The sequence below is a fragment of the Chelonia mydas genome, chromosome 1 (assembly GCF_015237465.2).
Source record: "Chelonia mydas isolate rCheMyd1 chromosome 1, rCheMyd1.pri.v2, whole genome shotgun sequence".
Taxonomy (NCBI): domain Eukaryota; kingdom Metazoa; phylum Chordata; order Testudines; family Cheloniidae; genus Chelonia; species Chelonia mydas.
Window position 1 is genome coordinate 320,920,858 of NC_057849.1, and position 24,454 is coordinate 320,945,311.

At 41.9% G+C, this 24,454-nt stretch overlaps 1 protein-coding gene across 7 annotated transcripts in view; it reads left to right on the forward strand.

The window, feature by feature from the left end:
* Positions 1–24,198, forward strand: part of NAMPT (nicotinamide phosphoribosyltransferase) — a 64,951-nt gene extending 40,753 nt beyond the window's left edge. For 3 of the 7 annotated variants that reach the window (XM_037889148.2, XM_037889151.2, XM_037889150.2), the window contains 5 exons: positions 3,917–4,036; positions 7,553–7,570; positions 16,000–16,140; positions 16,821–16,955; positions 21,325–24,198. In XM_037889148.2, the coding sequence (XP_037745076.1) occupies positions 3,917–4,036; positions 7,553–7,570; positions 16,000–16,140; positions 16,821–16,955; positions 21,325–21,438 (528 nt within the window). In that variant the 3' untranslated portion in view covers positions 21,439–24,198. Of the gene's footprint in view, positions 1–3,916; positions 4,037–7,552; positions 7,571–12,120; positions 13,816–15,999; positions 16,141–16,820; positions 16,956–21,324 lie in introns of those variants that run through there. The other 4 variants (XM_037889149.2, XM_043551677.1, XM_043551670.1 and 1 more) reach the window with 2 other exon arrangements.
* The last annotated feature ends 256 nt before the right edge of the window (positions 24,199–24,454 follow it).

Sequence of the window (24,454 nt, forward strand, 5' to 3'; positions counted from 1 at the left end):
TCAATCATATCCCCCTCCTTAGTCCTCTCTTTTCCAAGCTGAAAAGTCCCAGTCTTATTAATCTCTCCTCATACGGAAGCTGTTTCATCCCCTAATCATGTTTGTTTGCCCTTTCCTAAACCTTTTCCAATTCATCTTTTTTCTTTTTTTGAGATGGGGCGATCACATCCGCACGCAGTATTCAAAATGTGGGCATACCATGGATTTATATAGAGGCAATATGATATTTTCGGTCTAATTATCTATCCCTTTCCTAATGATTCCCAACATTGTGTTAGCTTTTTTGACTGCTGCTTTACATTGAGTGGATGTTTTCAAAGAACTATCCACAGTGACTCCAAGAGCTCTTTCTTGAGTGGTAACAGCTAATTTAATCCCCATCATTTTATATGTATAATTGGGATAATGTTTTCCGATGTGTATTACTTTGCATTTATCAACATTGAATTTCATCTGCCATTTTGTTGCCCAGTCACCCAGTTTTGAGAGCCTTTTGTAGCTCTTCGAAGTCTGCCCCGGGACTTAATTATCTTGAGTAGTTTTGTATCATCTGCAAATTTTGTCACCTCACTGTTTACCCCTTTTTTCAGATCATTAATTAATATGTTGAATAGGACTGGTCCCAGTATCGACCCCTGGGGGACATCGCTATTTACCTCTCTCTAATCCGAAAACTGTCCATTTATTCCTACCCTTTGTTTCCTACCTTTTAACCAGTTACCAATCCATGAGGACCTTCCCTCTTATCCTATGACCGCTTACTTTGCTTAAGACCCTTTGGTGAGGGACCTTGTTAATGGCGTTCTGAAAATCTAAGTACACTATATTCACTGAATCCCCCTCTCCACATGCTTGTTGACCCCATGAAAGAATTCTAGCAGATTGGTGAGGCATGCTTTCCCTTTACAAAAACCATGTTGACTCTTCCCCAACAAATTATGTTCATCTATGTGTCAGTTTTGTTCTTGACTATAGTTTCAATCAGTTTGCCTGGTACTGAAGTCAGGGTTACCAGAGTCTGTAATTTCCGGGATCACCTCTGGAGCCCTGTATAAAAATTGGCATCACATTAGCTATCCTCCAGTCATTTGGTACAGAAGCTGATTTAAATGATAGGTTACAGACTACAGTTCTTCAATTTCACATTTGAGTTCCTTCAGAACTCTTGGGTGATACCATCTGGTCCTAGTGACTTATTACTGTTTAGTTTTATCAGTTTGTTCCAAAACCTCCTCTAATGACACCTCAATCTGGGACTGTTCCTCAGATTTGTCACCTAAAAAGAAGGTCTCATATCCTCAGCTATGAAGAAGACCGATGCAAAGAGCTCATTTAGTTTCTCCGCAATGGCCTTATCATCCTTGAGTGCTCCTTTAGCATCTCAGTCATCCAGTGGCCCCACTAGTTGTTTAGCAGGCTTCCTGCTTCTGATGTACTTAAATTTTTTGCTGTTGCTTTTTGAGTCTTTAGCTAGCTGTTCTTCACATTCGTTTTTGGCCTTCCTAATTATATTTTTACACTTCATTTGCCAGAGTTTATGCTCCTTTTTATTTTCGTCACTAGGATTTAACTTCCACTTTTTAAAGGATGCCTTTTTGCCTCACTGCTTCTTTTACTTTGTTGTTTAGCCACAGTGGCACTTTTTTGTTTCTCTTACTATGTTTTTAATTTGGGGTGTACATTTAAGTTGAACCTCTCTTATGGTGTCTTTTTAAAAGTTTCCATGCTGCTTGCAGGGATTTTACTTTTGGTGCTGTACCTTGTAGTTTCTGTTTAACTAACCTCATTTTTTGTGTAGTTCCCCTTTCTGAAATTAAATGCTACAATTTTGGCTGCTGTGGTGTTTTCCCTACGACAGGGATGTTAAATTTAATTATATTATGGTCACTATTACCAAGTGGTCCAGCTATATTCACTTCTTGGACCAGATACTTTGCTCCACTTAGGACTAAATCAAGAATTGCCTCTCCTCTTGTGGATTACAGGACTAGCTGCTCCAAGAATCAGTCATTTAAGGTGTCAAGAAACTATCTCCCATCCTGAGGTGACATGTACCCAGTTAGTATGGGGATAGTTGAAATCCCCCATTATTGTTGAGTTTTTAATTTTAGTAGCCTCTCTCATCTCCCTGAGCATTTCAGTCACTATAGCCATCCTGGTCAGGTGGTCAGTAATATATCCCTACTGCTATATTCTTATTATTAGAGCATGGAATTACTATCCATAGAGATTCTATGGTACGGTTTAGTTCATTTAAGATTTTTACTTCATTTGATTCTACGCTTTCTTTCACATTTAGTACCACTCCCCCACCAGCATGACCTGTTCTGTCCTTCTGACATATTTTGTACCCTGGTATTACTGTGTCCCATTGATTATCTTCATTCCACCAAGTTTCTGTGATGTCTGTTATATCAATACCTTCATTTAATACACGACACTATAGTTCACCCATCTTATTATTTAGACTTTAGCATTTGTATATAAGCACTTTAAAAGCTTGTCACTTTTTAGCTGTCTGCCATTACATGATGTGATTGAACGGTACTTTTTTTTCATTTGACTGTTTCTCATCAGATCGTACCTGTATTTTTTTTTCTTCTTCCACCCTCTCCTCCTTACTAGGACATAGCGAATCTCCATTAATAGATCCTCCCCTAAGGGATATCTCTGTCCGAACCACATGCTCCTCCGCACCTGTCGGCTTTTCCCCAGCCCTTAGTTCAGAAACTGCTCTACGACCTTTTTAATTTTAAGTGTCAGCAGTCTGGTTCCAATCTGGTTTAGGTGGAGCCTATCCTTCCTGTATAGGCTCCCCCTTTCCCAAAAGTTTTCCCAGTTCCTAATAAATCTAAACCCCTCTTCCCTACGCCATCGTCTCATTCATGCATTTAGACCCTGAAGTTCTGCCTGTCTAACTGGCCCTGCGCGTGGAACGGGAAGCACTTCAGAGAACGCTACCAGGGAGGTCTTGGACTTCAATCTCTTACCTAGCAGCCTAAATTTGTCCTCCAGGACCTCTCTCCTATCCTTCCCTATGTCATTGGTACCTACATATACCATGACCACTGGCTCCTCCCCAGTGCTACACATAAGTCTATCTAGATGCCTCGAGAGATGTGTAACTTTTTCCTCAGGCAGGCAAGTCACCATGCGGTTTTCCAGGTCGTCGCATTATGCCACACAAGAAGTGTAAAGCTATTTAGAACACACTCTCTTGAATGTAAAAATCATATCATAAAAGCTAACAATACCATTCCATTAGAGTAACTCAGTGCTATTATATGTTGGCTGTCTACTAGGACAAATACAGATTTAACCTGTCTGGGTACTTTTTTTTCTAGGGCAAGTGCTAGATCACCATAGGAACTTTGCTTACTTTCTCTTTCTCAGAACCATGAAAAAGTCAGTGTGGATCAGGATCTAAATTTTGAGTATTGCTAGTTTAAACTGAGACCTCGGACAGCAATCCTTACTCCATGAGGCGTATGGTGCTAATGGAGCTGAGAAACGGGAAGGGCACATCCACTGTTTGCATTGTGTAAAGTAAAGAAATGTGTTGTGTTTTTTTTTAAAAAAAAAAAAAAAAAAGAGAGAGAGAATAATATGCTGGGTCGACCTACTGAGGAGAGTCTAGCTGCCAATTTGTGGTTAAGCAGCAAGAAGTGGGGATTGGGTGTGATTAGTCCTCTTTAGCCATGTGAGTATACAGACCCTATTGTCTCCTAAGCCATTTTCTTCTAAACCACCCTCTGCACAATGGCTGGAGTATTTAAAGTACAGCATGGCTTTGCTCTGAGCCATGTATTCAAAATGCTAACAAAAATGAATTCTATTAAGTTTAATGGATTTGGTGTTTAACTTTGCTAGAGTGAGAGATGTAGAAACAGAATTGCTTCCATTTTGTTTTCTACAGGTTTTGGAGATCTTAGGAAAGAAGTTCCCTGTTGTAGAAAATGCAAAAGGCTACAAGGTGTTGCCCCCTTATATCAGAGTTATTCAGGGAGATGGTGTGGATATCAACACGCTGCAAGAGGTATGAAGTTTCTTAATATATCAGGTGAAATTGGCAGTGTCCTCCTTTAATCTGGAGTCTATTACAATTAGTCAGATGTTAATGGTTCTTTACTGACCCATTCCTAGCTTTCATTCTGGGCACTGCTTACAAACCCAAACGCATAAATTAATTTTATTAAAACCACGAGGAATTTTTAAAACGCATAACCTAAAATACGTTTCCTAATCTCACGGTTGTAATTTTTATTCTCCTCCATCACCTCATTGTTTACTTTAGTCCCTCCCATGTTGAAACTAATTAGGATTAAACTCAGGGCAAAGATCTATCCTTTTATTTGTGTCTAGTGTGCCAGTCATGACTTGTGCTGTGACAACAGTAGTAATTAACTAGTTTGGATTGTTAGGTTGTAAATTGAAATATGTCTGCATTCAAACTTTCAAGGTGTACTTGTGCTTTTTGAAGGAGATACTTTTGAAAGCAAATGCAAAAGTGTCTACAAACCATTGTTAGTATAAAATATGGTGGGGGTGGCATCTTTAAAAGCCCAGCTAATAAGAATAATTGAGCAATCTATGTTTTATGCAAAATTATACCACATTAAACTGCTGGTGCCTGATAGTCTGAGAGATGGGCACATCATTTCTTACTGTTAAAATTAAAAAGTACAATTTCAGCGAAATAGAAGCCAAAGTTTTTATTACCTCCTGGAAACTCTAGTGACAAACTTGCAAGTGTCTGGTGAAAGGAAGTGCAGAGCAGGATTGGTTAATCTTATTTCTGCACTTTGTCAGTTACTTGATATTAAGAGTTAGGCCATCACAAGATTAATGCCTTTTGCTTTGAAAATGAATAGCAGCATTGCACAGGGCACTCATCGTTTTCACCTGAGTAAATACTGCTGCAGTGCTGCAAAATAAATTAGGAAATACTCAGTTCAGTGAAACCTCTTAGATATTGGAAAGTACCCACAGGAACTCCAGTTCACCAGGTCTGAGCAGCTTTGCATTCTTTTGAATTAAGGACTAGAGAAACTAGACCACAGAAGTGGGAGTAAAGCAGTGGCACACTGGTGGGAATCATGCATCTGTTCAGTTTGATAAACCATGTATAATCTGAGATCCACGAACATGAACCCAAACAACAAAGCTACAAAGGTATTTACGTGTCACTGACAAATCCTCAGAGAGAGCATGCTAGTTGGGATATTAAGTAACAGAATCATTGGTGGGAAGATTGCCTTGTAATGGAAAACAGCTAACTCATGCTATGACAGCTCTGAAAAGCAAATCTGATTTTCTTGGTTTGTTTCACAGAAACAGTGATATGACGAGAATAGTCTTGCTGTATCATGCACAACTGTGATAACAGCAAGCATGAAATAACTGAATCTGGATATTCTACTCCTGATGGCTTTCTGCGCCAAAAAAATAGAAATTCTGCACACAGTATTTCAAAATTCTGCAAGTTTTATTTATCAAATACATGTGGACGCTCCAGCGTCACATTGGGGAATTCAGGCCACTGGAGCACAGAGGTAGGATATCACTCTGCAGCTCTCAACCAGGGACATGGCTCAGCAGTGAGGCTGCACCCAACCCTGACACAGCGCAAGGACCGAGCCTGTCCCAGAAACACCCCAGAGCCCTGCCCCTGTGTGCCAGGTGCATCAGGTGTAGGAAGGCAGGCTCAGCCCAGCAGGATCCAAGTATGGAGCGGCTTAGTGTGGGGGGATCCAGGTGTGGGTTGAGAGGGTTCTGTGTGGGGTAATCTGGATGCACATGGGCTTGTTGTGGAGTTCTGGGTGCAATGGTAATGGGATTCTGCATGGGGGTCCAGGCGAAGGTGGTTGGGGCTCAGGAGGGGGTCTAGGTGTGGGGGTTCAATGAGGGGTCCAGATGTGGGGGAGGGAGGCTCAATGGGGTGTGGGGATCCAGGTGCAGCTGGTTGGGGCTTAGTAGAGTGGGGATCTGGGTGTGGGTGGCTTGTTGGGGTGATCCAGATGCAGGGGGAGTGGGGCTCGGCGGGGGATTGGGGGGGGGGGTCTGGATGCATGGGGTTTGGGCGGATGGGGGAGCATCTCCCAATACAGTGATCCCTCCCTCTGTAGCTAAGGAGTGATGGGTGAGGAGTTTGCAGAACTTCCTGCAGCCTTTGGAGAAATCTGGGGATGGGTCTGACCTGGCTATGGATCCTGGGCAGGGGAAGAGGAAGTTCCATTCTCCCTAGCCAGGGCTAGCGGCTGAACCCAGCGCAGGGTAGGAGCCACCAGCTGGGTCTTCCCCAGTCCCACCCCTTACCCCACAGTGATTTACCTCTGTGCTGGCTGCCCTGGGCACCCAAAACATACTGCTGGGGAGGGTCGCATGACTGCTCTTGTGGCTTCCCTTTGATTCCCCATCAGAGAGTCATTTTTTGGTGGGGAAGCAAAGAAATCTGGGGGGGACATGAATTCTGTGCATGCGCAGTGGCGCAGAATTCCCCTAGGAGTGTTCTTTTTAATACATAACTATGTCTGATTGTTAAACTTTTCCAGCGTCTGTTCTTGGAGACCATAAACTATGTTTAACAACTGTTAAACAGAATTCAGTTGTGAGTTAGAATATATTGGGCCATATTCATTGCTGGTTTGACTCCACTGACCTCTGATGGTGCTACACCAGCGATTAATTTGGCCCACTAAATTCAGTCTTTCCAGAAGAAAGCCAGTGAGCTTCTGGTAAGACTTTTTTCCTTAGCCTGACAAAATTCTAGGAGGCAACAATTAGTGTCATACTAGTCTATCACAAAATCATAACTAGTCTTTTAAAATATATATTTATGCGGGAAAGGAGGTGGAACCTTGTTCTTCAGGATATGGAGATTCAGTGCTGTGCTGCAAGGTGTAAATAGGACAGGAAAAACTGTTTCTAATACCTAATGTGAGAGGAAATGGACACAAGGGATAAGTCTGTATTTAAATTACTTTCCTATTCAGATCCCAAAAATGTAGGATATAAAAATATATATACTAATTCTCCCCTCCCCCCCAAGCCTTTTAGCAGCATAGCATTACCTGCGAGAATAAAAACAGTCATAACGCTTGGTATAAGAGAACCAAGTTTATACTTATTTAAACTGCAAAGGCATTCTTACTCCTGTTTTAAATAACACCACATCTCCCATGCTGATGTATAGGATATCAATGCTGGGATTGCTTTAAAGAGGCACTTTCAATTATTTTACATATAGCAATGTAGGTTTCATGTAGAATAAAACATTTTTAAATAATTTTACATGATCTTATCTGTATATACGTATTCATAGTGATTACTTTTCTTTTAAACTCCTTGAAAGTTTGTTTTAACTTTAAACATTCCATATCAGTGTTGGACTCAAATGTAACTACAGTGTCATGTACTGTGGTGATGGGCATGCTATGAAAACCTAGAATGAGAAATTAACTGATCAGTCCAGTTCACTGTCCAAACTAGTTGAAACAAACAAAAACAGCAGGAAGAATGTAAACTGGATTTTTAAAATTCTTTGTTTTAATAGGGGGTACTGGTAGCACAGGTAAGGAACCTTCTGTTTGACTTCTTATTTTGATGTTTTCACTTTTAAGTCATTCCAATCTGCTAACTGCAAAATATACTAGACCTTCAAGAGATTATCTTTTGAGCATTCGATTTCCAGCCATATTTAAATTCTCATACTAGAGAATCCTCTAGTTTTGGGATCATGACTGATGGACTAACAATGCCTACAATGGAAATGGTTAGCTCAGCAGCTCTCAAACAGAGAATCAGGACCCAAAGTGGGTTGCGACCCTGTTTTAATGGGGTTGCCAGGGCTTCCATTAGCCTTGCTGGGGCCCAGTGCTGAAGCCGAAGCCGAAGCCAAAGCCCAAGCCCCACTGCTGGAGCCAAAGCCCAAAGGCTTCAACTCTGGGTGATGAGGCTCAGGTTCAGGCCCACCAACTGGGGCTGAAGCCCTTCAGCTTTGGCTTTGGCCCCTTGCCTGGAGCTTGGGCTTTGGGTTTCCCTACCCAGGGTGGCGGGGCTTGGGGGAGCTCAGGCTTTGGTTCCCCCCCCCCCGGGGCCACGTAGTAATTTTTTATTGTCAGAAGCGGGTTGCGTTGGAATGAAGTTTTGAGAACCCCTGGGTTAGCTGGTCAAAATCTGGACACCTGAATTGCTCCCTCTGTATGAGCTGAAAAGTACAACGTGCCCTCTGTCTTGCTGCCTTCACCACAATGAGAAAGTCATCTGTGTGGCATTGTTCTGAGGAAAGTCTGCAGACCTTTGAGGTTTTTGGTGTAAGTAATTCCTTCCTCTTCTATTTGCTTCTCCTTCTGCTCCTCCTCTGGAAGCACCAAATGTAGATCTCAGCAGAAGGGTCAGTGGTAGAATCAGAACTTTGCCATAGCGTTAATCAAGGGTCATACTATTTCCCCCTCCCTCACTCCACCTCCCCCTCCCCCCCCCTTCCACACACACACAAGATCATTCTGACTAATGAAGGTCCCTCATGATGGGAGTGTGGATGGGCTGAAGCCAACTTTTCATCCAAAGGTGTTTGCTCATGAGCTGAGGTAATCGAGAATGTGTCCACAGCATAAGGTGGCCAACTGTCCAGGGATGCCATGGACAGAAAGGGGTCAAGCATGTGGCTGGATGCTGGCTGAAGGGGACCAACCCTGTAGCTGTGATTTCTTGCTCCACTCTACTACACCAGTCAAGCAGAGCCCAGTTACGCCACACTCTGCACTGGTAATGCCTGTTAACCTGGGAGTGTCCCCCCAGAATGACTGGTCCTCCCAGGCAGCTTCATGTTCCTGAATGAGGTGTTGCTCATGGCCATCTTCTAACAATTTTTTGGAGGTTGTGCTTGAAGGGAGTCTGCACAAACAGTTCTTCTTCCTACCCCCTTCCTTATCTCCTTCAGTTATTCCAGAGGCTCTTGGAGAATCTCCCTCATTCAGACCTAATTAACAACTCTGAGTCATTTTGTCGTCCTCTGGTTCCCCTTCTGCAAATGGCTTCTAGGAAAGCCTCTAATCCTCCAAGGAAGGAGACTCCCTTCCTGCTCATACTCCTCTCTAGGAAGTAGTGTCCAAATCAGAGTCCCCTAGTCATTGGCACCAGAGGAGTGAAGTTCATTGTTAAAACCAATATGATTTTTAGATATTTAGAAGAGAAATTTTCAGGACGCCTCAAGAAGATTCCATTAAAAGGAAGTACTACAGGGAGGTCTGACATTCCTTTCTCCTTGTCAGGTTGAGGAATCTGTATATGCTGGAACTGAGGCAGGGGAAATTCTCTAAAGAGATGTGTGTGTTAGAGGGAGATGTTGCCCCTAAAGACCTGATGGGAAGAAGTCTGGAGCATAACCTTGAGACGTTATGTCTCAGCTGCTGTGCTGTGTGCGCTGCCTTTTCCTATACCACTACCTGTTGGCTTCCCTGTCATGGCTTTAGGCTTTAAACATATCCTGTAAGGGTAAGTCCAGAACTTTAGTGCTCCTCTATGTGGATGGTCCACTTCTAAATTGAGGCCATGTCTATACTACCTACTTACGTTGACTCAAGTTACGTCAGCATACAGCTGCCACAGTTAGTACGTTGCTTGTGCACATGCGTAGATGGCTCCTTGTGTCAGTGGTGTGCATACTCACCAGGAGCCCTTGTATCGATGCAGAATGTGGTGTATCATGGGTAGGTATCCCATCTTCCAGTGCACTGTCTTTTGGGAATTTTGGCAGTGCATGATGGAGCCGAAACAAGTTGGGCAGGGGTGACTAGGAGCATGGGGTCAACTTCCCATAATGCATTATTCTCATCCCATAATTTCATCTGTCCCATAATTTTTGCATTGCCTTTTCAAAGTCCCACAAACCCACATGGGCATCCTTGGTTTTGGCCATCTCTGATAGAAACATGGAGCCTGTACAGCTCTGCACTGTTGTCATGAATGTTGCAAGCACGGGGAACATCATCCTGCAGTATTTGCAGAGTTACAAGAAGAAACACAGGGAACATGACGATTCCTTGGAGAGCATATTGCTGTGGGACCAGTGCGAAACAATTCAAGGTGGTTGGTGGTGGTCATGGAGCAGCTGCAGATGCTGGAGCACTGGTTCTGGGCAAGAGAAACAAGCAGTGACTGGTGGGATCTCCTCGTCATGCAGATTGGGACGATGAGCCATGGCTTTAGAACTTTTAGAAGCGCAAGGCTACGTACCTGGATCTGTGTGCTAAGCTCGCCTTAGCCCTCCAGTACAGGAACACCAGAATGAGAGCTGCAGGGACAGTGGAGAAGTGAGAGGCAATTGCACTGTGGAAACTTGCAGTACCAGGTTGCTACCCGTCAGTCAGTAATCAATTTGGAGTCAGGAAATCCACCATGGGGGCTACTGTCACAGAAGTGTGCAGGACCCTCAAGTGCCTCCTGCTGTGCCAGACTCTGACTCTCTGCAATATGCAGGACATAGTAATGGATGTGCAGCAATGGGGATCCAGAACTACAGTGGGGTGATAGATGGCATGCATATCCCTATTTTGGCTTCAGACCACCTTGCCACAGAGTATGTCAAAGAAAGGGCTACTTTTCTATGGTAATGCAAGCACTGGTGGATCACTGAGGATGCTTTACCAATATCATTATGGGCTGGTCAAGGAGGGTGCATGATGCTCACATCTTTAAGAACACAGATTACCATTGGCAATGTTGAAATGCCAGTAATGATCCTTGGGAACTCAGCCTTCCTTTTTGCTCCCATGGCTCATGAAGCGAGACACCTCAACAGCACCACGAAACACTTTGGTTACCAGCTCAGCAGGTGTAGAATAACAGTTGAATGTGTCTTTGGTCATTTGGAGGGTTGCTGGTGGTGGTTACTCAGACGATTGGACCTTGGTGAGAAAAATATCCCAATGGTTAGCTGCCTACTGTGTGCTGTATAGTATGTGTGAAGCAAAGGGGGAAAAGTTTTCACCAAGCAGCAGGTGGAGTGGCTGTCTGCTGAATTTGAACAGCCAGGTATAAGGGCTATTAGAGGAGCTCAGTGCAGAGCTATACAGCTAAGGGGGGCATTGAAATAGCATTTTAATACTGAACCAGAGTAGTGTGTGTTGGTGTACTGTGCTCTAGCTGGCCCTCCTGTTTGCAGACCAGTATGAATTGTGTGGCAACAGCTTTATTAATATTGCTTGTGAATGATCTTTTTGAGTTGAGACACTGCGCAGTAACAGGTAACTGGTCGCTTTCAGAACTTCTCAGCACCAGCCAGTGTATGTTGTGAACTAAAAACGACGAATAAGGCTAAGAGTTTGTCATGGATGTTTTTAGTAAAAGTCATGGGCAATAAAGAAAAATTCACAGAAGCCTGTGACCTGTCTGTGACTTTTACTAAAAATATCCATGACAAAATGGGGAGCTCAGCTGCAGGGTCCCCACACTGCCCACAGCAGGGGGCCTGCTGGAAGCACTGCCCCTGGGGCTCAGAGCTCCAAGGTCCGCACAGTGGCCGGGAGTTGTGGGGGCCCCACCACCATTGCTGTCATCCGGGAGAGGCAGGGGGACCCTGCAACTCCCAGTTGCTGTGGGCTGAAGTCAGAGGTCTCTGGAAGTCACAGATTCCATGACTTCCGCCACCTCCGTGGAAAAATCGTAGCCCTAATGATTAATTGAATTATGTTAAAAAAAACAGAATTTAATTCTGACCAAAATCTGAAAAAAACAAACAGGCAATTAAACATTTAAAACTTAAGTAATTAATAGAACAGAACGTATGAAGAGGAAGGACATTCATGTCCGTTTCAGCTACACACACGGATCTGTGAAAGCCACAGGTGATGTATATCTGATTGTCTTCAGTGTCCCAGGGTGGAGTGGTAGGAGTACTTTAGCGAGCTGTGATACCATGTGGAATGTTGAGTGGGGTATAGGGAGGTCTCAATATTGAGTTTGCCATGGGCTGCAGAGGGAGGCGAGCACAGAATTGTTGCACCCGCCGGTCCACTAGAGTCTGCAGCATCTTTGTTTCCTGAGAAGTCCCAGTATGTCCTGTTGCATGTCCCTCTCCTTTTCTTGCATCTTTCTCCTCTCTACTCCATACTTCCCCAGGCTATCGGCAATGGTGATCCTCCAGGCCCTGTGCTCAGTGTTCAGTGCCCCACTGGCTTGCAGGATCTCCTGGAATGTGTCATCCTGAGACCTCTTCTTTCTCCTGCTTGTCTGACTCAGGCATTCTGCAGGTGTGGAGGGGGAGAACCTGAAGGCCACAATGGCAGCAGCTGTAGATAAAACAAAAAGGTACTATTGTTAATGTGTTCATTAGGGAAAGCAAAACTTAAAATGCTGAACACTCCCTTTACTCCCAAAAAGTTGTAAGCACTCCATTCTCACTTCTGCTTGCGATTGTTTGTGCTTTTGCTCAGCACCAGCCAGGGTGAGTATGGCCCACCAGGGGAAGGGGAAATGAGGTAGTAATAGCTCAGTTGCATGATTCTGGTAGTATAGGGCAATGACACTGAATACTGGCACTGTTTTCCACAGGCGGTGGTGATTTTAGCTGACACTCCTGAGGGTAACAGAGGCAGAGACCGTGCAGCTGCTGCTGGTGACCTGATGCTGCCCAGGCCCATATCCTGCTAGCTTGTGCCTGCTGAATTTATTGCTGGGTGCTGTGGGAAAATGTCCTACCGCAATGGAAGAAATAAGGCAGCCCTCACTAGAAACATTTGGCAGAGGATTGCAGAGTACCTCCATGAAAGTTTCATTGAGATCTTTCCAGAGGATTTACGGGACATCCCTGTGCATATACTGCTCCGCATGGACCACCCTGCCTAAATCTAGAGGAGAATGAAAAGCAGATAGCAATTCTTCCTTTCTTGGTTGTACCACTATCTCTTCTAGCATGAGTAAATTTAATGAGATGTCAAAAGATGTGTTCTGCTACTTCGGAGGGGGGGAAGCATTCCTGTAATTTTAAAATTAAACTACACGTTTACCCAATGTTCCTTCCCCTGCATTGGGCTTGCCTGTGCTCAACTGGTGGGACTGGCTGGACTGCGGTGGAGTCAAAAACAGATCCTGGCTTGCTGTGCACCTGGATCCTCCCAATCTCCTGTCCCCCATACTCTTCCTCTTCTACCTCCGCCTCCTTGCAGTTCACAGCAGGGGCCTCTGACTTGGACTCCTCTGAGGTAGCCACAGTGCTGGTGGGGGGTTGGGTCTCCGCGGAGGATATAATGCAACTTCTTGTGAAAGTGGTAGGTCTGCAGCTCGGCACCAGATCAGTTGTTGGCCTTCTGGTATGCATGCTGTGGCTCCTTGGCTCTCATGTGGCGCTGCTGCTCCTTGTTGTAGCCCTTCTCCCGCATCCCTAGAGCAATCCACTGAGAGATGTCCACGTTTCTATGACTGGTTCAGCTGTGCCTGCACTGCCTCCTCTCCCCACAGGCCCAGGAGACCCAGTTCTTCCTGCCTGTTCCAGCAGCTGGAGGCAAGTAATGGTTGATGTAAGTAACGCAGTGTCTACCCTCGCACTGCGTCAACCTAAGTACATCACCCTTGGCTCTGTGCCTCTCGGGGAGGTGGTGGTATTAAGTTGGTGTAACAGGGCAGTTGTGTCGGCAGTAGCCCAATTTAAGAGAAGACACATGCACAACTAGGTCAAAGTACTCTGCCTTGCATCGACCTAACTTTGTAGTGTAGACCAGGCCTGAGACTGGCTGGCAAAGTCTATCATAGTCTGAACGTTATCCTGCGGACAGGGTGTCCCTTTTTTGTAGGTTTCAGAGTGGTAGCCGTGTTAGTCTGTATCAGCAAAAAAAACGAGGAGTACTTGTGGCACCTTAGAGACTAACAAATTTATTTGGGCATAAGCTTTCGTGGGCTAAAACCACCTTCATCGGATGCATTCAGTGGAAAATACAGTAGGAAGATATGTACACACACAGAACATGAAAAAATGGGTGTTGCCATACTAACTGTAATGAGACTAATCAATTAAGGTGGGCTAACTTTTGTAGTGATAATCAAGATGGCCCATTTCAAACAGTTGACAAGAAGGTGTGAATAACTGTGGGGGGGGGGGGGGGAAGTAGCATGGGGAAATAGTTTTTACTTTGTGTAATGACCCCTCATCCTGCTAGATCCTCTCCTTTTAAAGGAGCCTCTGCAGCTCTGCAAACAGTCATGTTCAGTGTCACTACCTTCAGGCTTCCCTGTCATAGGTTAAGGCCCTGAACAAATCATGCAAGGGGAAAGTTGGACATGTTAAATATCCTGAAAAGGCTGCTGAAGATCTTGCTGCTTTGGACTGCTAGATCTTTTAGTCAGCCATTCTCCCCTAATTAGAGAGACAAAGTGGCTAAGGTAATACCTTTTATTGGACCAAAGTCTGTTGGTGAGAGACAAGCTTACACTGAGCTCTTCTTCAGGTCTGGGAAACATGCTCAAAGTGTCACCCTTAAATACAAAGTTGTTGAGCATAAGTAGTTAACACACACATTATAAGGACCATTCAACACTCTAACCCACTAAACACCCTCGCCCCCCACCCCCAGCTACTTCCCTCCTTCATTTCCTCCCTGTGACTGGAGGGGTTTTAACTGGCCACTTCACCTTGAATGGCCCATTGAAATACTGTATGTGTTAACTAATGCTAAACAACCTGTTCCACCTGGTAATTAGCTGTGACACTTGGAGCATGTTTCCCAAACCTGAAGAAGAGCTCAGTGTAAGCTGGAAAGCTTGTCTCACCAAAAAAATTGGTCCAATAAAAGCTATTAACTCACCCGCCTTGTGTCTCTAATATCCTGGGACCAACATGGCTACAACACCACCACATATTCTCCCCCAGTCTCTTTTTTCATTTAGCTCTTCCCCTTCTCTTTCTCTGGATGGCCTGGTTGTCACTTCTCATCAGTCATGACTACAGGCTAGGGATTGTCTGTGTGAGAGAGTAAAATAATTTTAATGTATTGTAATTTAAGTGTAAACTGTCCCTTCATAACAGAAGAATCCTCTCATCTGGGACTTTCGCACTCTGGTTAGTAGTATGTTTATAGGTGGTTCCAAACACTGGAAGTTTCTTGACCTGGGTTGTGACATGATTTCCAAGCTCATATAGGGGAGCAGTTCAGGAAAACAGAACTTTGACCAATCAGCTTGTCTGGCCATTGTGGGTAGGGCTAATACAGCAATCATGACTCTAGACTAGAGGATTCTTGTGTTATGAGAAGACATATTTATGGTAAGTTTTTAAATTGTCTGATGGGATTGCATTTAACTTTTTTTCTGATAACTCTCAGAAAAGATGGCAAAACAGCTGAATATGCCAAACAAGAATCGCTCGAGAACTTTGGTTGAAGAAGAGGGTAAACCAAATGCTCTACCACGTGAATACCATCCTAGAAATCTCTAATACAACTAATTCTAGGCTGCATATACTTAGGAAGAATTGCTCTATTGCAGTTCCGGGTAGAGGCAAGCAAAGCCCCTCTCTTGGTGTTGGTGGGTGAAATGATCACTTTGTTTCAGAACACATCCTATAACTTGAGCTTCTTTGGAATCTAGAGTTGGCCCACAATTTTGACAACCATCAGAAGGCTCTTGAATGCCACCATGAAGGATTAATTTGGGCAGAGAAATAATATGCTTTAGGGCTCTATGGCTGGGTGTTGCATTACTGTACTATTCTTGTCTTGGGAAGGGAGGGGGTGGTGTTTTATGTTGCATGTTACAGTGCACATAACAGTTCTCCAGCAGTAACATTTTATAATGATCTCAGACTAAAGTATTAATTAAAAATTCGAACAGCATGCCAGGTATTGACAATATTTTACATATATCTTCTTGATATATGAATGCTAGCTGGCTTAATTGTCTGTAAAAGAGCATCTTCTCAAAATGTGCAATAAAATATTATGGAAAATGACATTTATCAACCCAGCTCTTAAAGTACATTCCTTTATCACTGTTTCTTTTTCTTATCAGATTGTGGAGGGAATGAAGAAGAATAAATGGAGTATTGAAAATGTTTCCTTTGGATCTGGTGGCGCTTTGCTGCAGAAATTAACTAGGGATCTCTTGAATTGTTCCTTCAAATGCAGTTATGTGGTGACCAATGGCCTTGGGGTATGACCTCTAATTTTTTCACTCATTTTATCACATATGAACTACAGTAGAACCCCCGAGTTATGGACATCTCGGGAATGGAGATTGTCCATAACTCTGAAAGGTTCGTAAGTCTGAACAAAACGCAGCTCTGGCTCCAGCAGTTCACGCTCCGGGCCAGGTTCCAGATGCAGCTACGCAGCTTCCTTGCAGGCAGCTTCTTTCTGGGAAAGCTTGTCCCCCTCCCAATTGGCCAATGGAGGGGAAGTGAAAACAACACCCAGGGCTTACAGGAAAGCAGTGCAGACCCCAATGCTGCTCCTGCTTCGGCTGGCAGTGGGGGCTTGCAGCTTTGCCTGTGAATCACAGCATCTTCAACTCCTAGCTGTAAGTGAGTGCCTCGCACATGGTGGTGGGGACAGGGAGCCCACATGTGCCCACCTTTAACATGCAATACAGGCACACTACGGTATTTTCTTTTGCTGTTGTTGTCTCGCTTCTGCCTGGTTGGTTACTTCCAGTTTCACATGGTGTCTGGTTGACCAGTCAGTCCGTAATTCTGGTGCTCATATCTTTTGAGGTTTTACTATATTTGTATTGCTTCACATTTCAATCACATATTAGCACCATCTGCATGATGTGCATGAGCACTCATTTGAATATCTCCTCTTATACTAACTTCTTCTCACTTTGATTTCCAGGTGAATGTCTTTAAGGATCCAGTAGCAGACCCTAACAAAAGGTCAAAGAAAGGTCGACTCTCTTTACATAGGACACCCAATGGAGATTTTGTTACATTAGAGGAAGGCAAGGGGGATCTTGAAGAATATGGTCATGTATGTATTCTGACTTCACTTCCTCAGAAGTAGATGACTTTGTTCCCAATGCTAACCCAAACTGAGAGAAAGTAGCTTAGATAGTTAAGCTTGATTTTGAGATTTGTTTTCAGTCTTCTTTATATTCAACCAATAACGTCTACCAAATAATCCCAGAAGCTCCATCTGTAGCAAAATCAGTATAACCTGCACTGTAGATATCACTTAGTTTTACTCTAGTATTTTCAGTTGGGATTATAGGAAAGGAATGGGGAAAATTGCCTTCCTTTTTCCAGATCTGAACAGTCTGTTGATGAAATGTAGAATGCTCTTACAGTGCAACCTCTGTAATACTCCCTCAATATTTAAATGGCTTTTGTCAACTGGAGTCTACCAGAAACTGGATTTTTAAAAATCCATTTAAAAAAGAACCCTCTAGAGAACATGTCCTCATTTATTTCCTTTTTAAAAAATTAAGGCTTTCTGGTATGTTCATAAAAGCCAAGCTGCTGTTCTTGTCCTGTTCTCAAGCCCTTTTTAGCTCCATTCAGTCTACGATGCCATATCTGCTGTGTGGCATTATATACTGTATCGCTGAGCATAGCCTTCAAAACTGCATTAAAGTCATCTAAAAATTTAAACTCAAGACTTTAATTGTGCCATAAACTTTGATTAATCCCTTGACACTGTACTCTGGAGGCCACAGAATATCTCAGTAAATGCATCTTATTTCACCAATTTCCCCCCGCCCCCTTTACAACATAAATCCAGTGTGTTCTCTTCAAGATGTACCTGGGACGTCAGTGACCAGTGTTACCATTAGGATGACTGCAGGCCTCCTCAGTGAATTGATCTGAATCACTGAGCATTAGCACGCTCCTACTAGATATTTTGGAGGCAAAAGGGGCTCGGGCAGGATGTTTTCAACCTCTCTCAACAGAAGGACTCTTCTCATCTTCCCGTTTTCAAAATGATCCCATCCCCAGTAGGGTGTTGTACACCTGCACTGACTTACACCTGCTCACTCTTTCTTATCTTTCTACTTCAGCACCCCAGTATATGCTTTTCCCTTCCTGCCTCTTATCTAATTTGAGGGGAGGAGGCAGGATCCAGCTGTAGGGAGAAGTGGGGTACATTGGAAGGCCTCATACAGCCACATCACACACCTAGTAGCCCCAAAATAACCAAGGAAATTGGCCAAATGCCAAGTGACATCTGAGAACTGCCTAACTTGCTACAGGTTAAATATTACATTATGGATGATTATGCAAATTGTGGTTTTGTGTGGAATTTTTAAAAGCAATTGGCGTAGGCCTAATTCTGTTCATATTGAGATCTGAGATAAAACTTCCTTTAACTTCAAAGGGAAGAGAGTTAGGCCAGTTCTGAGCACTTAAGAAAATGCCGCCCTTAGAGACTTCCAGACAAGGATTTACAAACTAGCCTTGCAGTGCTTCTGCCAGTTGGTATTTCTCCACTTTTCAGATGGAGAAAAGCAGAAATTAAATGACTTGCCCAAAGTGTTGAGCTAAATCTGAGGCAAATTGGAGAGTAAATCCAGCCCTCCTGGCTTCTAGCCATTTCATTGCACTGCATGTATTCATGATACTTGGTGAGGATTTAAAAGTTCACTGCCTTTTGGAATGCTGAGTCATGTTCAGATAGACACTAAACATTTGGGTGCAAGAGTGAGAACAGGCAAGCTGTAGTTGTTCAGTAGTGCCAGGCTCAGTAGATTTGAAGGAGAGGAAGGAGGTGACTTAGTGCATAGGCCAAGAGAAGCAGTTTCAAATGTAAAGCTCAGCAAAGAGGGGAGATACAAAGTCAAAAGTGGGTGATAGGATATGATTTGAATGCAGGACGAAACAACAACTACTGAGAGCTCTGCATTGGCTTGACATTTAAAATGGGCTCTTGAATTTGGTATAGAAGGGATGTATGCAGGGGCTGTGATATGCATGCTAAGACAGGAAGAGGAAACATTTGGTTGCAGTCTTTTTTAAAGTGAAGAGCGAGGTGGTGAGAAATGTGCATGCTGTCAGCTGTTGCCCAGGCTTTCTGAATAGCCACAGTGCTTGATTGTCAAAGAAACATCAGATTACTGGATTTTGATTTCTTACTGAGGAAAGGACTTTTTCTTGGAGGGGGAGTGACCATTCCTGTCTTTTGCAGCCACTTCGCCCAGTAGCCACTTTCTTCTGAATGTTAACCCTCCTTCTTTGAGGAAGCAGTTAAGACATGAGTTACCAGACGTGTTACGCTTGGTGCAGGTGATCACAACAGGCACTAGCGTGTTCTAAAGAAACCCCTTAAAGGCAGTTGTGTACAAATAGTAGGGGCCCTTATAAAGGGATCAAATGTGTGAATTGCCAGCTGCATATGGCAGGACAGTACAATGGCAGGGCAGTTTTTGGGGAGAGAGTCAGGGAGAGATTGGAGAAGTCATGCAATCCTCTGGTCTTTTTGGATCAGCTAACTGTCTCCAGGTAAAGAAGTGGCTGTATACGGGAAATTTCCTAAGTAGTATTTATGCACAGGTTTTTAGAATCTTTGTTCTCCAGGTTACGCTAACATACAAGTGAGGGCAGAGGCAGCTATATAACACCTCTTCACTGCAGAACAGTTGGTCATAGAAGCCACCTGATGTATCTTGAAGAGGAAGAGAAAGGTGCAGTCATATAGACTTGCCTGTTCACAAGCAAGGAAGGCACAGACAACAAGAGTCTTTATCAATAGAGCAAAACAATAGGCAGTAGCAATATTTGGAAACCTATGCAGAAGTTTGAATATTGTTGTATTGCAGGCAATTTCTGCCACCCTAGGTATTGGCTTCTAGTAAATAATATATCACTTTTGCCTTTAGATTTCTCAAACAGATCTATAATTGCTAGGGCTGTCAAATAATCTCAGTTAACTCATGCGATTAACTAAAAAAAATTGTGATTAAAAATTAATCGCAATTAATAGCAGTGTTAATAGAATACCAATTGAAAATTATTAAATATTTTGGATGTTTTTCTACATTTTCCTATATATTCTGTGTTGTAATTGAAATCAAAGTGTATATTTTTTATGACAAATGATAGTATTTTTCAATTCACCTCATACAAGTACTGTAGTGCAATCTTTTTGTTGTGAAAGTGCAACTTACAAATGTAGATTTTTTTTGTTATATAACTGCACTCAAAAACAAAACAATGTAAAACTTCAGAGCCTACAAGTTCGCTCAGTCCTACTTCTTGTTTAGCCAATCGCTAAGACAAACAAGTTTTACATTTATGGGAGATAATGCTGCCCTCTTCTTATTTACAGTGCCACCAGAAAGTGAGAAAAGGCATTTGCATGGCACTTTTGTAGGAGGTGGTATATTTTGGTAACACTTTGAGTAACACTCTTGTCCATCCTGGAGGTATCTAGCTTTCAATCATAGGAGGTAGGCCTTATCACAACACAATTCAGGATCCGCAAAGCTTTGAGTCTGTTCAAAATCAGGCAAAATATGGTCCTCCATCTCTAGCAAGTACAATGGGTAAGGAAGAAAGATTTGCTGCCTACTGCGTTGAAGTGGCTTATTCATTAATGTCACTAAATGGAAGCGGAATACAAAATACTCACTGCTCCCCAGGCCTGGTTGACTAAAATTGCAGGTCTGTGTGATGGCAGCTACACTTGTTCACATTAACACTATACAGAGTTGGCTTTTGTTACACTTCTAACTCACAGCTTGTCTCTTTGGTGATGCTCTGTTTAATACAAGGATATATGCAAAGGAGATTTCTGCCAGGTGCTGCAAACAGCTTTTCCAGTAGCTATTCCAGAGGGGAAAAGTGTGTTGGTCTTTGTACGCACTGAGGGAAGTGAATGTTGGATCGCACTCTTAGTTCTAATATCAGAATTACACTCAGGTGTTGGTCAAGTGAGCTTCACCTTTCCTATTAATAGCTCTAGCAGAGTGTATGAAATATCTTCCCCACTCTTAGTTTGTGCTTTCAGCGGTGGCCTGGCACAAGAGGTTGATGTCTTAATTTATTTTGAGATTGTGTATACTAATTCTTTGTACTATAAACACTACACATGCATAATATGGCTAAAATATTTATAAGATTTTAAGAATGTTAGTGTTACAAATAGAAACACAAAAGCTAGTCTCTTAGCAACTAAGGCCCCAATCTCACAAACACTTTATGTGGGTGCTCATTTTTACGTATCAGTAAGTCCCATTGATGTCTACAGGGCTACTCATATGTAAAGTTGAGCAGTGCATAAGTGTTTGCAGGATCATATAAAAGTTTACATCTGACAGCGTAACTAGTATACAAGTGTGTTCAGCACCTCTTCTTGAAAGAGATCTTATTTCACGTTCACTGAAACAAAGTGGTGTCTGTTACAGGATCTCCTTCATACGGTCTTCAAGAACGGAAAGGTAATGAAGTCTTACTCGTTTGACGAAGTAAGGAAAAATGCCAGCCTGAAGGACAGTGAACTAGAAGTGGCACCTCATTAAGTTTAATTCCATGTCTCTCTGTGTAATGAGTATGTACTGCATAGCTAACGAGTTTGTTGTACAGATCTGTGTGTTTGTGTGTTATGATGCATTATAGCCAAATTATTTGTTGGTTTATGGACATACTGCCTTTTTTCTTTCCTTTTTGGCACCAGTCTTTAGAAAAGAGGAAATTAGGAAATGGTTCTTACAATGTAAAATCTGTTTAATGCTGAAGTGTGCTTTTTAGGGCCCTTTGCCAGTAGTGATTCAATCTGGTATTGATCTTTTCACAAATGAGACAGAGCAGAGAAACATTTTTATATGGAACAGAATATCACAAAATGGATTTACATGAAATTATCATGATTACTTTGTTTATATTTAACTTGTATTTTTGTACAAACAAGATTGTGTAAAATATATTTAAATTTTCAATAATTAAGTCTTTCCAACTTTTCATGATTTTTATGAGCACAGACTTTCAAGAAAATATTTTGGAGGAAAAATCATTGCCTTTTGTCCATTAATCAGCAAATAAAAATGGCCTTAAAGTTTCTTGTGACATTGTACCATTTGAAGGTTAAATCAGGACTTGTACGTACTTAAGACCCATAGAATTGCTGACCTCACTGTTCCTTGTAGTTATCTGTAGTAGTCATTCTACATTAAAGAAAATTACTGTTCTTGCTGGAATCTTTAGGTACTATAAACGTATAGGCCTTGCTAGCAGTGTATGGTATGTAAATGGAATGCCAAATTTGAAAGAATTCTCTACTGCAACTTGTCTCTTGTCAAGTATAGTCCACTTGGCATATGCACCTCAATATTTTAAGAGTAAAGTTTTTAAGAGATATCCTCTTCCACTACAGAATATACGTGTAAAATACTGATAAATATGGAAGCGGTGTATTTTAAAGTAATTATACTTCTGGGTTTATTTTTCATATATTGTAAGTGACATGACTTTAAAGTGAAATACTGGACTGGGTAGTGCACTTTTTTTACTTTTTTGTATTTTTTTCATTAATTTGCCTTTTAGCAGACTGGATGTTAAATTGTATACATATGTTTAACTATTTTTTGTTAAACAACTTTAATAAAATATTACGCTAAACAAACTCCTTTTACATGAATCCCCCCCAGGGGGGACATGATACAGAGGGATAATTATGAAAACAAAAGATATGAAAGGTACTTTTTAGTCCACTGCGCTTGATTTTATTCACACTCTGCATATGCTTGCTTGAACACCTGCTGGAGAACAAAACTGTCAATGATTTTTAGACAAACCATAGAAAGTTTTCAGATGTTTGACTCTACTGTAGAGTGGCTCTTATGAGAAAATGAATCTCTCCTTTTTTAGAAAAGCAATGGTTTCTGTAACGTTATCCATGCTAAAGAGCAACTAAGTCACTGGTCATTGTACAGGTGTGGCATTTGGTTCTGGCTCTAATGTATTAGCAAGCGATGTTACAGGACAAATGGTTTAGGAGAGATCAAACAATTTAGACCAATTGAGATAATACAAAATATACTTTTATTTGAAGGAAGGTTAAAAAGCCATACTTTATTGTTCTTACGGTCACACCAAAAAGGGCCACATCAAAGAACTTGTCATGTTTCTAGGATGTTTCCGGGATTTGAAGTTAAAACACTTAAGCCCAGTTGCAATACTTTGTTTTATTTGTTTAAAAAAATGTTTTCACTCTTACTGTATGTGATTATACACTTCGGTGATGTAGAGTGTTAGTAAGATGATAAACACTGACCTTTTCACACCCTGGATCTGCATTCTATTGCTGTTACCCATATTGTTCATATTTGGTCAGGAAAGATTTTAACTCCAGAGATAGGATTAGTAACAGTTCAATAGAATAGAGACTTTCACTCCTCCATATGATATGTATTAGAGAATTTTATGATGTATGGTTTAAAAAAATATATATAACTGCTTTCATCCTGTACCAATAAAGATTTTGATAACTATTGACTACCCATAACTGATATTTTTGTAATTAAGAGCTGGGGATATGCTATGAAAGCACTGTTTTCTTTTTGTCTACCATGAAGTACACAAGTGACTGTTTGATATTATATCTAGATTTCAGTTTATTTCCTAAGCTGTGCATGTCACTTTCTGAAAGTCGTGTCTTTCATTTTAAAATAATGTTAGTACTTTAACCACCTGGTGCTAGTCAATCCTCAACTCTTGCCACCACGCATTTGACAGTTTGACATGTCAGACACCAAAGGGTTGATAGTGATGTGAAATATAACCTACTACAGTGCTTGAACCTTACAATATCGTAATTCTTCCATACTGAAGCAAACAGCATGTTTGGGTTTGCTTTAAATAATTAGATTTGTAGCCATTGAGAGATTTTAATTATCCCCATTTAATTATAGTACAGTGTTTGTATTTAAAAATCAGAGTTGGACGTTTTGTGTTAATACTCTAAATAATTTATTTAGTATTTAGCATAAGCAATGGATTTTATAGGACTTCTTTTTTTCCTGAGATGCATGGCTATGAAACTGATGCTAAATCTTTTTGTAACAAGATCTATCTTAGAAGATCTGAGGAGAAAATAGAAAAGTATGTTTTATTTGCCAAAATTCAAAACGTAAAGTTTAAACTGTTTTTTCTAGTTTTACATTCCTCCTTAACTCGTTTAGTGGAGAGTAAATATTCTTCACTTAAATCTTGTGTTAAATGTACTCAACATCAAATACAAATATGTAATAAAATGGAAATAAAGTTTAGTTCTGGTAGTGAAACACTAATATCCATTTGACTTTGTTTTAAACCTGTGCTGTTGGATGTCAGAGTTCTTCCACATGCACCCATTGCCACCAGTTTGGACAGAGTGAAACTGAGGTGCCATGATGATCTTCTATATAGGATAACCATACAAAGTGAACAGTTTACATAAGTGATACTCAAACTGAGGCTAACAAGCCACAAATGGCTCTTCAATGTGTCTCCTGCAGCTCTTTGCAGCACACAATATTAAAACACTGTGACTTTAATTAT